The sequence below is a fragment of the Ammodytes marinus genome (genome assembly GCF_949987685.1).
Source record: "Ammodytes marinus genome assembly, chromosome: 20".
NCBI classification, from domain to species: Eukaryota; Metazoa; Chordata; class Actinopteri; order Uranoscopiformes; family Ammodytidae; genus Ammodytes; species Ammodytes marinus.
Genome location: NC_137224.1, coordinates 3,694,995 through 3,708,050, shown reverse-complemented (window position 1 = coordinate 3,708,050; position 13,056 = coordinate 3,694,995). Strand labels below are relative to the sequence as shown.

Sequence of the window (13,056 nt, the reverse complement as noted above, 5' to 3'; positions counted from 1 at the left end):
AATAATTACATCTGTATTCATCCAAATGTGGTTAAATCTACATGGGACTGCTGTCACACACACAATCGCTGGTGCTGTTTAATATCTCAGACGCGATTACACACAGAAACACGTACAAACACACTGATTCCAAGAGAAAAAACCAAGCTTGTGTTCTTGAAATATGGCCCTGAAATTCCATATTGTGTCTCAGTCGAGTGAGAAAACCCTCAAGAGGTGTGAGAGCCTGCTGCCTATAGCCAATATCAAATCCAGTCCCCCTATCACTTCAGAGTTAAAGAAAGTCCAGCCAGGTGGATTTGGGTGTGTGGCGTTAATGTGCACACACAGGCGCACACACACACACACACACACACACACACACACACACACACACACACAGGGTCATAAAAAACACATTTAGAAAAAAGGACTTTTCAGATTGGAGAGGACAGGCAGGGATCAGGAGGTGCCGAGGGGAATGGCTAAGGTTAACTTTCCCTCTAAAGGGGTGTCAAAAAAGGAACTAAATTGGGTGTCAGAAGGCGCGCTAAGGAGCTTGAATAAGTCGGGATCCCTGGCTCTCATGTGGGTGGGTGGGTGCCTTGCTGCTGGCTTTATATTTTTACAGACAATGTCCCTTTAAAAAAAAAAAAAAAAAAAAAAAGTCCTGCACGTCTGGAAAGGCCATTAGATGTGCATATAAAATTTCCCCCCGTGATTAATAGTTGATGAGGCAGGGTTGGTCGAAAGGGTATACTACCAACATGTGGCCTGGGCCGGTTGGCTCCACCCCCTTTGAAAAATCTCACGTTACACTCCATAAACTTGCCACTCTTTCCCACCTATACGTTTAAGAAGAGAGAAAGAAGGAGGGCTTTACTTGTCAAAGAATGCCTTAGAAGAAAGTTGTGAAAACAGCCAGCCCGCGAGAAGTGGGAGTCAGAATAGTCATGCAGTAGTAGCGGATGCAGCACTCCTGCCGAGCCCACAAGCCTAGTCAGATCAGCCAGGGGTAGAGAAGAGAGGGTGCGTGTTTGTTTGTGTGTGTGTGTGTGAGAGAGCAATACAGACAGAGAGAGAGAAAGTGTGTGAGAAAGTGTGAGGACCAGAGGGAGAGAGGCAAAACACGCTGTCACAGGAAGGTGTCCATCCTCACGCTTCTCTGGATTTGTGGAAGGCAAAGCAAGGCAAGTTTATTTATATAGCACACCATAGACACAGGGACATTCAAAGTGCTTGACAGGGCCATACAATATATTTCAAATCAAGACATCAATCGAGACAACAGCCTCTGACAGACAGAAGTGAGTATTCCTGAGCTGGATGCAGACTAAAATGATGATGTGCATATAGTCAGCTGAAGTGGATTTTTTCTCAAGACACATACTGACTTGGAGGGTTTTTTGGAGCTGCTTCTGCAAAAGGAAAGGAAAAAGACTTGTTCAAAGACACTATAATTAATATTGTGTGAGTTATCTTTGTGGCAACACCATGGATCAACAAGCAAGCAGTTGCATGCGGAGCGCCCACCAGAGCAGCCCGATCTGGGGCTGCATGAGGAACCCTCACTCGGGGGTCCCGGGACCCAATCTCCAATCGCCGTACCAACAGGCCACCTTCTCCCTCCATCAGAAACCAGAGTTCTTGGCCTACACAGACTTCACCAGCTCCTGCCTGGTGCCAACTGGCCCACACGCAGCCTATCCCCGCGACGACAGACTCTACCAAGAGAGCCAGGGTTACCAAAGGCCAGAGTGGCAGTTCAACCCTTGTGATACGCGGGTGCGGGCGCCTGAGGCTTGCCCACCACCCATAGTAGCCCCTGTGGTCGTAGGTGGAAGTGGAGGTGGGGTGGTAGGCAGTGGAAACGGAGGGCCCGATTTAGTGGACAGTGTTGGGGGAGACGGCAGACTTCCGGGGTCCATGTCCGGCTGCCTGGATGGAGAGTACTCGCCGCAGAGCGTGGCGTCAGGCGACTCTGACAAGAAGAGCTCCAATAAGAGGAAGAGAGATGTCACAGGTAAATACAATCAAATTCTCAATTCAATTCAACACACTTTATTGTCAATATACATAGTGACAGACAATTGCCTTCAGCTTGTGGCTAAAACAACATAAATACAACATAGAACTTGAATAAAATCACACAGACAGTTCAATAAAACAGTGAAAGCACATGTGTAAAGCAAAGCTGAATTATAGAGGGTTGTCTATAAATGCACAATTTTGCTGTATTACTGTGTAATTTCACTACTTTTCTTAACCTAAAACTATTGAACTCTAAGAAGAAAAAAGATGTCTAAAAATACTTTTGCAGCTGCTTCACCAAACACAACTGACCCTTAATATGATAATAATATTCATATTACACACCATTCCCTTGCTTAAAGAAAAACTTATATATACTCATGCTTGACATTCTGTTGTGAGCATTGAAATAGTACCATTGTGTGCTTTTGCGCAATTATCGAGCAATTTATTCCCCCTATTGTATTTCACTCTTGCGAATAGGAAGCAAAAGTAACTGATATCCAAGACTAACTCATTTTATAAAGGTTTCACACGTAACCTTAGCAACTAGAGCAATAAGGGGGAGAGAGAGAGATGTCACAGGTGAGTGCAGGATGGATGGGGAGTCAGCTGGGGTTTGGTTTTATAGGGGGAAAGAAGAGCCTCCAAAAGCCAATCACTGGAGGCTTAGAAAAGGAAAACTCACAGTAATCTAATGCACATTTGGGAGCATTAAAAATAATAGTGGATGGTCCGGTTTTTCCCCCTGTACACTTATGTATATGGTGGTGGAAATATGAAGAAAGGATGAGGGAGGAAACGTGGACATTTGCCAGGGAAACACAGCACAACTCCTGATCTAGCAGAGAGAGCGAGAGAGAGAATTTTCGAAAATAATAGATTGTTCTAATTTGTTATTATTTGTGATATCTGTAATGCTTTGGCAATACTGTTATCCACAATAGTCATTCCAATAAAGCTTTCTGATTCTAATTTAATTGAGAAAAAAGAGAAGTTGATAGTAAGCCTATCCCTGCATTCCAAATCACATACTTTTTATTTTTACTATACCACATACTATAATATGCAATTGTATGTAGTAGGGCATCTGGGTATTTTTGACATATTGCTTTTTATATGAATGTATTGGGACATCCTAAATATTTTCTCTGGTATACTAAATAGTATGGAAGTAGGGGGATTGATTTTTTTTTTACCACAAACCGTTGCACACAGGTGTTCAAATCGCTTCGTAATGGTTGCTCAAATTTAAAGTAGAACAAATGTCTTAGTATGTCAAGGTTAAGCATTTTCTTCCGTGCCACTGTATCACAGCTGGCAGCCACACACAAAATTCTCCCAGCATTTCCTTTAACAAATCGGTCTTAAAAGCAGCGCTGCACTCTCACCAGATTGCTATGTGAAAGGTGAGTGGGTGACAGGACTTTTTGTGTTCAAGACACACCACTTTAAGGAGCAGTTGCATCCTCTTATTGTTTCAAAAGGGGGATTTCAAACGGCTTAAGTGATTAATGTGACATGTGAACGTTTCATTGCGCTGCTGTATCCGTTGGAAATGGGCTATTGTTTTATAACAGTGTGGCCGAAGATGATGGTTTAAAAAAAAAAATTACATAAGGAATTTTGTTGGGAGAAGTGGTTTCGGGCTGATATAAATAAAATACAAAATTCTACTGTAGTTCATTTCGATTCTACAAATTATTGTTAATTTCACAACTTTTTTTAACCAAAATCTATTGAAAAAAGTGCTCTGTAAAAATACTGCGATATTTTCTTTAGTTTTTACTCAAATCTGCTTCACCTTATACCACTGAACCTAAATACGATAATATGCATATAACATGCCATTCCCTTGCGAAATGAAGAAGTTGCATAGCCTATACTTATGCTTGAAATTTTGTGTTGTGAGCATTGAAATAGTACCATTGTGTGCTTTTGGATTATCGTGCAATTTATTCCCCCTATCATATTTCACTCTTTGCTAATAGGAAGCAAAAGCGAACTGATATCCATGTCCAACGCATTTCTTCAAAAATTTCACACTTAACATTGGCACGGGAGAGCCACAGACAGACAGACGAGAGGAAACGTTTATATTTGAGCTGAATTTAAAAGGTGTAGAAAGATTTCAATGTGCATTATTTCACCCCCCCCCCCCCCCCCCCCTGGCAGAGTGAAAACAAAACCACGTCCAACACATCTGGAGCGTTCACATTTCATCCGTGAAAAACTTTTCTGAACCGAGGGAAATTTTTTAGCCTGTTGACTTTTGTTTTGCATCACACAGATGAAGTTTAATGCAAAGAGACTCAGACTGGCATTTGGGCTTACACACTGAATAAGACAGAACAGGTTTTGCAGTAAATACTGGACTGGACCTCTCTCCTTTTTGAAGTAATCGCATTTTGAAACAAAGTTAGCCTTGAAGAAAGTTAGTACATATTTGAGATGAGATTTGGTTTGACAGAGAAACCATAGTGGTTCAGTGTTTTGACAAATCTTGTTATTTTTAATCCACTTTAAGAAGTGGATGGGCAGTTTGCTGCATCATACTGTAACGTGTCATCTGACTGGACTTCAAGGGCTTCATTTTTGGATATCTATTTCATCCAAAAATTAAAATACATCTTAATATAAAAAAGCATTAATAATTATTCGAAAAAAACTACACAAACAATTTCTGCATCTGCCTAATTGATGTGTATAGTGGTGGGTGGATGGGGGGGATTGCAGACCCCCTTTACCCCCCCTTCCCCTCCCTGCCTTACCTTATTGTAACCTCCACTCCACTACACTGAAAACATGCCAGACCACGTCTGGTAAAATCACTTTGCCTGTGAGCCCACTTTTTACATTCTTATCCATTGACATTTTCCTGTCGTTAAGCCGTAACACAATCTCCCACTGAGTGCATGCAACATGTCTGACCACTACATCAGTTCTTGGTTTTTAGAAAAAGAGACATTCAGTTCCTTGTATTGACTAGCTGGTAGAGAGAGAGAGAGAGAGAGCATATATTAGGAAAATGTCCTGAAGGCATTGGCGTTACAGACAGAGCTGCTATACAGTCTGCTCCACTCTGTGTGTATTTATAGAGAGAGATATGGAAATGTGCTGCATGTTTCCAAAACCCTCAACTTCAACTGTTATCTGATATTGAGTTTCACTAATAATTATGTCTATAATACAAACAGTATGTAACAGGGACGTCGATATGTACGATATACTATTATTATGATCAACATTTATCGTACAATTTCATTTTTCCGATAAACTCGAGACAAAAACAATTATGAAAACACTTCTACGTAATTATTAATTAAAAAGTAAGACTTGATTTGTATGTTGCATAAAACAGTGTGCCATAAAGCGTGTATTAAGTGGCTGTACACATGTACTAATCATTTGATACAGCTGGGTTAAAAGTGTAAATAAATGGGTTCCAAACTCACAATAAATTTGTATTATTATGTTATCAAGAATCACCCATCTAGACACATTAAAGAACCCTTACAAATACATTATAAAGTGTAATAGTGTAAAATAAACCATTTCGTAATTGATGGCTGCAAACTAATAATACATAAAAGTGTTTTCAAATTAAGTTTTACCAATAAACCATTCTAACTCACTAACTACTTTTACACTAAAATATAAAGCAATCCATCACACTTGTCATTTTCACCTGCCTGGGGTTCTGTGCTTTAAACCAATCACTCTTTTTACAACAGCTTTAATTCAGTCCTGATGGAGACAAACTGCAGCTTTTGCACTATCCACCCCCAAAAAAAAGGCACCAAATGCTGTTTGTCTTTTGGGGGTTCCCTGCTGGGTTGCAGAAGCCTTTCTCCGTGCAAGTTTACGGTCTCTGGCTGTGCTGGATATTTATTGGGGGCCTGTTTAGCGGGAAACCAATATGTGCCTTGCCAGGTGTTCATTCTTAACTTAAAACCTGCCTGACACAGCTACGGTGGTGTCGGCAAGCTAAGGGCAAAGTGTCAACAATGACGCTTCAAAAACAATAAGAAAGTTTAGTGGTTTGACACGTGGTTACACACACACGCGCGCACACACACACACACACATTAGGCTCTTGGACACATGAGCAGGTATGCACTAAAAGCTGCTCATGTGCACAAACACACACACACATGTCCAGGTCTGACTAGTTACATCTGGCCCCAGGTATTGCAGTCCATTTCACATTCTGGGCCCTGTGCTCTGGCAAGCACTGAGCAAAAACTTCTCACTTTGACAAATTAGAAGCATTTTCTCGAGGTTACATCAGCTGCTAGTGTCGCTACCAATGGACAAATATTACCCTGTCTTTCCCTTTAATACACAAGAGAGGCCTTTTCTTAAATCAACTAACGTTCATTTATATAAAACCCTGGTGGATGAGTTTTTAAAATTCAACCCAGGAAATGTGAAAGAGGGGAAATCTTGTATAACTATAACTCTACAATGTGCAGCTATTGTCTTGATGCTGGCATGCTGCGTTTGTTCAAAGTTTTAACACTGAAACTGACGTCAGTGGAGCTCCGACATTTACGGCCTCGACCCTTACAACTGACCGCCACATTCATAGAGATATCTCCGGCTTCCTCCTGATGTATTTGCTGTCATGTAGAGATGAGTTCATGTAAAATATTCTCTTGAGTGCTCCATAGGGAAATCTGCTCACACACACACACACACACACTGACAGACACACACACACATACACACGTAGCACACAGACCTGGACACATCCGCACCTTTGTTCTTTTGTTAGAGGCTTTAACGATGTTCCGCTGCATTCCTCTCCTAACTCAGTCCCTCTGTGGGCTGGTTTGGTGGCCCCCTGCCCTGCACAGACAGATATGCTCTCTCTCTCTCTCTCTCTCTCTCTCTCTTTCTCACACACACACACACACACACACACACACACACACACACACACACACAATGGATGAATGTTCAAATGCACACAATTTCACCTCCATGTGCAGACAAAGCTAGACCGACAAATGTATAATGAGGTAATTGTTAATGCAAATTAGGTCACAAATAAATTTGAACAATATATTGAAGCACTATTTAAGATACCCAACCTAAGTCATTTCAATTCAACACAACTTTAAGTATATTGCTCATAATCATACTTAAGCATGCTTTTTAGAAACATACTTATCTTTACTTTTTGTCACTCGGGAAGGAAGAAAATGATATGCACTCTCCCAGAAATGCACGGTGCAGGTGAGCAGGACTCCTCATCAGGGTGGTCTGTTTTTAATGTGCTGGTTTTGGTGTTTACTATATGAGGGGCCTCCCACTAAATAGGCTTTGGAGTTGTGGTTTGTTGGTCTGAAAAGGTCCTTAAGGTGCGGTTTATGGGGCAACTACAGGCTAGTCACAAAATAACACGAGAGCTAATTCTAATCAGATTTTTGCTGTGATGATAAAATGCTAATAGAAAGGATTAGTGTTTGTCAAGTGGTAGAGACACCATGTGGGACAAACTGGGTCCCTAATAGAAAGAATAGAGAATGACCTGTAGACATGGGTGAAAATGTATCAAATCAAATCAGTTTTCATTGATATAGCCCAATATCACAAATGGCCTTTTTCTTAAGTGGGCTTCACAGTCCGTATACAATATTGTTGCACTTTGGGATTGATTTTAACAATATAAAGAATAAGAAGAATTACGAATACAAATGTATTATTATAAGTAGTAGTACGTCATGACACCCTCTGCCCTTTGACCCTAAGCTCGACTGAGGTAAAACTCCCAGCAATTTTTTTTTTATAATATTTAAACTGTTTTAAAACAAATATGATGCACAATAAATCCATTCTCTCCCCTGACGTAATGCTAAGAATATGTTCCTCACAAGCTCCTCAAACAACACCAAATACATTTTTCTTTCTGTCTGTTCCCCTCCAGATATCCAGGAGTCCAGTTTTAAGGTGGATTCCAGCTGCAAGGCCCGGAAAGAGCGCACGGCATTCACCAAGGAGCAGCTGAGGGAGCTGGAGGCCGAGTTTACCCACCATAACTACCTGACCAGGCTGCGCCGCTACGAGATCGCAGTCAACCTGGACCTCACAGAGAGACAGGTACACACAGGGACTTATATCCTCATATATGGGGCCCCATAGGACAACAGAAATTTCACAATTATATCGTAATAACTTCATAATACCTGCTCAATCTAATCTATTATTTAGATAGCTTGCATATATCAAAGAAAATATGTTTAGTTTGAATTCTTATTTGCGACTTATATCCTCATATGGACCACAGTAAGGAAGGAGAAATGTGATAATTATATGGTAATAACTTTGTAATAATGGCTCAATCTATTCTGTTATTAAGATAAGCTTGAATATCAAAGAAAATATGTTTTGTTGTTATTCTTATTTCTGAAGTCAAACAATAAGCACTCAAACGAAAATTTAGGAACTGACTTTTCGTATTTCAATTATAGTAGGTATAGTAATGTACATAATCGAGCGGAAAATGTATTTCCAAATATTAAAATATATGGAAAGAGATTTTGGTTCCAAAAATTCAAAAAAGAATATGCTATCAAAACCTTTATTTAAATTCCTACTGACATACTCTTACAGCAACAAAATTCGCCATGAAAATTTTACCAAAGGATAGAAAAATAAATTCACAGCAAACAACCTTCATGATTATAGTGCAACTATTTACCAAATTAACTTATAAATCTTCTAAAAAAAGTACTCATCACATATTTAGTTGACATTATCCATCCGCAATGCTCTTAATGTCTCTTCTCCCACTATACAATAACAAGGCAGACACATAGTTGCATGTAAATATAATTTTTTCCACAATATTTTTCATGCTGTGGTTTGAGCCGAATGACATGTAGCTCTTTAAATGGGGTGGGCGTACAGTTTCTAGACTTGATGAAATGGGGCGAACATGTGTCGATGTTGCTGGATGGGACCCCAGTCTGCTGCATCCCGGGCCCAGCTCCTCCTAATGAGGCCGCGCTGCCACAGTGACCACACATACTGCCGTCTGCTCCTAAAGCTGTTTCCCAGACGACCCACACACACACACACACACACACACTTGGACAGACACACACACACACAGACTTGGACAGACAGACACACGCTCACACAGCCAGGTTCCATCTTCAACTCACAACTCCCAGCAGTCCCAGTGCAACTCGGCGGCCTTTTCCAAACTCATCCTACATGTTTTGGCGTTTTGCCGTCATTTCAATCAGTCACGATGAGCGGAGGCTGCAGTATGTGGGAACTAAGATTCATCTGAAAAGCAGAGTTTGTAGGCGGACATGCTTAGTGGGATGTGCAGAGGTCACTTAAAAAAAAGAGGAAGATAAAACTATCTTGACCTGAGAGTTCCTTAGCTAGAAAGAGAACTGGAGCATTGAGCTGCTACAGTCATCATGAAGTTTGAAATTGTTTGGACACTTTCGATGATCTTAGTTTTTTTAACCTTGATCTTCAAGTCATGGCATAATAGGTTTTAATTGGTTGTATTAGATTAAAATATAGGGTTGGAGATATTCAATATATTTGTATATACAGTATAAGTCACCAACACCAACCACAAATGTATCATCATTAAAAAAAACTTCATCAACACATGCTGTAGTTTATTTCGAGTCCATCCCACATACATCTATTATCTCCGAGCCTGTACAGTATATACACACAAGTTCACCAATTGTGTATTAAACGGCAGCAATTTGCTTCTAGTTCATAAATGCATACAAAAACTACATAACGCAGCAGTTGTAGAAACTAACTTTTAACGCCCTTAACCCTTAAAAAAATGTAATCAACCGTATAATTATAAACCATTGTTAAGAGTTAAGTATATCAAACTAAATGGCCTTGGTGCCACAGACAGGGTCGTTAGATGTTGACAGATGAACCAACGCATTGTCGGTTTTGGTCTTTTCACTTGACAATAAGGAAACTATAGAATAACACTCACCCTCTATTCTTAAAAAACAATGAGATCCTTAAATGACCAATTCATTTATAAGTATATAAAACATTCACATCACTTCCTCTGTAGCTCAACTATGACACAAGCACCAGCATTTAATTTGACATTAAAACCTTGTATCAGCATTGAATCATTGAGTTAATGTATCATATTTACTTGGACCGGGGCTCGTCTGGGTGTTATAAAAGACTTATAAAGTTCATTTCATGCAGTCTGACACCACATTTTATGAGTTTATAAAAATCCGGAGTGGATGTTAATGTCAATCACAGACTTAACAAATGGTTGGGCCCCCTCAGTTATTTCCCTGTTAATTTTTTTGAGTCTTGAAGGAAGTGCATGTTTTTGTTGCTATTCTTGGCCCGGGACAGTTTAAGCATGATATCATTTCAGAAACAGTGCAATGACACAGATGAGCACTATATCCACACTACATCCTGCGTAGGCTTAACATCCTGATAGTTGACTTCTCTGACCCACACTGTCCATACGATACTCTCTGCCTGCATTCACATCGTTTTTGAGCCAGAACCGAAACACTCTTTGTAGGCTACTGACAATGAATGCTCCCTTCGCAAGGCCAAATCAAAACCGAGCCAATTTATTAACTGCGCTGGGAGATTTGTGGGGGATTATTTGTCGATTTTTTTCTGCTGACCGTGTTGTAAATTTTGTTCAAAAAGTTGCAAAACTGAGAGAGAAGCCACACGGATACTGTTACAAGTTCAAATTCTATGGGAAAAAGAACTGCATTGTATCCATGTGAGTGTTATCTAGTATACAGTAGATGCCTCTAGTTTTAACTCATTCAAGATGGGTATTTTCAGTTGGAGTTTTAACTGTTTCATAGTAGTAGGGCTGCAATTAATGATTATTTGAATACATTTTTTAAATGTGACGATTATTTTTTGAATTAATTGTCTTATGCTTTGGTCTACTATAAAATGTCTGAAAATAGGGAAGAATCTTTTCTTCAAAATCTTTCAAAATACAAAGGGATGTCTTCATATCCAACAATCTCAAACACAAAAATATTTATTTAATTATCATAAAAACAAAAAAGTATTCGTAATTGAGAGTTGTTGAAAGAGTTGCAGATTCATTTTCTTTTGATCCACTAATAAATTAATGTGTGACAATTATCTGAAGTGCAGTTTAGTCAAATTTACCTGTGTATGTCCATGTATGCTGATGACATTGCATTATACCTTTTTAAATGTACATTTCTATCAAAAAAACTAAACTAAGAAAACACTTAAAATGTGCTAATTATAATGTAGCATGCATTCTAATGATGTCCCTCATGTCTTTTGCCACAGGTGAAAGTTTGGTTCCAGAACCGGAGGATGAAGTGGAAGAGAGTGAAGGGCGGACAATCGTCTTCGCCCAACGACCAGGAAAACGACGACATAGACTCGGCCGCCTCGCCAAGCTCCGAATGAACAAAAAATATACAAAGAAAATAACCTAGTGACACACACAGAGAGACTTGGGGTCAACTGGACACCGAAACAGCACATTGCAAACTGCAGGAATCACACAAAAAACCCAGAGACAATTTTTTTTATTTTAAAATCCCTGGAAGAAAATCACTGAGCATCTCTTTTTCGCTGTTGTCTGTTGTAAATAATTGATTTAATGTCCACAATGAACTGCATTTTGATACACTTATCGATAAGTACTCTGCTCAGGAGGGCCATCTCTTGTTGCATTGAGTGAGTTTTAAATATTAAGAGATGATACTTATGGTCATTGTAGATCAGTGACACAGTCCAGACAGCGGCCTTAAGGGCTTAAGTGGTGACATATCAAACCGTGATGTGATTGTGTTCGAGTGCATCGCCCTTTTTTGTTCCAGTATTGTAATTATGGCCTTTGACGCTTGACTACAGCCACCTGGGAAAACTCAGACTGCAGCAGTGTTGCCAAAACCACAAGTGCCTCCAAAATCAGATGTTTATTTTTATTTTTGTTTTGTCAGTTTCCAGTTTTTTTCCTAGAATATAGATACTTTTTTTCTTTCAAGCATTTTTTTTTACTACTTTGTTTTATACATTTTGAATGTTATTAATAAAACACAGATGTTTGCCTGTTTCTGCAAATAGAAATAAATTGTCTGCTGCAAAATGGGGAAAATATCTTGATAATTTCTTCCACCTGTAACAATGGAGTTATGATTGGACAGCAGGTATATCTGTATTCTTGGCCGATGGTTTTATCATGTGCGGGTCTTTTGGTCTGACATGCTAAGACTTGATAACAAAATAACTGAGGAGAAGGTTTGCTTCCATTAGCTTTTGGCAGCAAACTGCTTGTGTGTGTGTATGTGTGTGTGTGTGTGTGTGTCTTCAAGCATGTGAAAGTATTTTTTCTCGTACCATAGATATGCCGCTCCATATCTCAGATCCTTTTAAATGATTCATACCGGTCCAGTGTTGTGCTCATTGATAGATGTTTCTCGGATTGAAAAAACAACCAACCAATCAGAGCTCTGTTTGCGTGATGAAGAATGGTGACATCATCTTTCTGTGCTGGAGAGATGCCACAAAAAAATGGAACAGCAAAAAATCTGATTGATTAGGGGTTTTTAACATAAGTCAACATACAACTCCTACATTGTCCTATTCCTTTGATCATCATGACAAACATTAAAGCTGAACTAATCGATATTTGTATATGAACAATGGATATACTGTGTGTGTCATGTGAAAGGGTCCCTATTAAAAAACCTCAAGAGAACAATCACCTAACTCTGCAGCTCCCTACAGCTGTACAGAGCGTTTTAGCAACTTTAAACCTTTATTATACTATCTATGCTTTAAACACATTTTTTCGGTTATGCAATGAATCCATACATGTTTTGGTTCACACAGGCAGTAGTTTTCAGTAGAACAAATGAATTAAAATGAATTCCATGGTCTACCTACTGCAACTTGCTAGACACCAACCAGCACAATGACAAAGTTAACGACTACCTGATAAATATAGTGGATTATTTAGCAGAAAAGGAACCAGATATTTTCCTCCGAAGAACAAAA

General features: G+C 39.5%; 1 protein-coding gene across 1 annotated transcript; it reads left to right on the top strand.

Annotated features, from left to right (window-relative positions):
• Positions 1-896: 896 nt before the first annotated feature.
• On the top strand, positions 897-12,104 carry meox1 (mesenchyme homeobox 1). The gene is made up of 3 exons (XM_080049217.1): positions 897-2,002; positions 7,943-8,115; positions 11,338-12,104. Exons 1-3 carry the CDS (start codon positions 1,474-1,476, stop codon positions 11,458-11,460), a joined length of 825 nt encoding a protein of 274 aa, XP_079905343.1. The 5' UTR covers positions 897-1,473; the 3' UTR covers positions 11,461-12,104.
• Positions 12,105-13,056: the final 952 nt, after the last annotated feature.

Bases quoted from the DNA above. Each gene is read 5' to 3' on its own strand.
- meox1 (XM_080049217.1), top strand. From the start codon at position 1,474: ATGGATCAACAAGCAAGCAGTTGCATGCGGAGCGCCCACCAGAGCAGC. The intron at 2,003-7,942 runs GTAAATACAATC...GTTCCCCTCCAG, and splicing joins GAGGAAGAGAGATGTCACAG to ATATCCAGGAGTCCAGTTTT. The intron at 8,116-11,337 runs GTACACACAGGG...CTTTTGCCACAG, and splicing joins TGGACCTCACAGAGAGACAG to GTGAAAGTTTGGTTCCAGAA.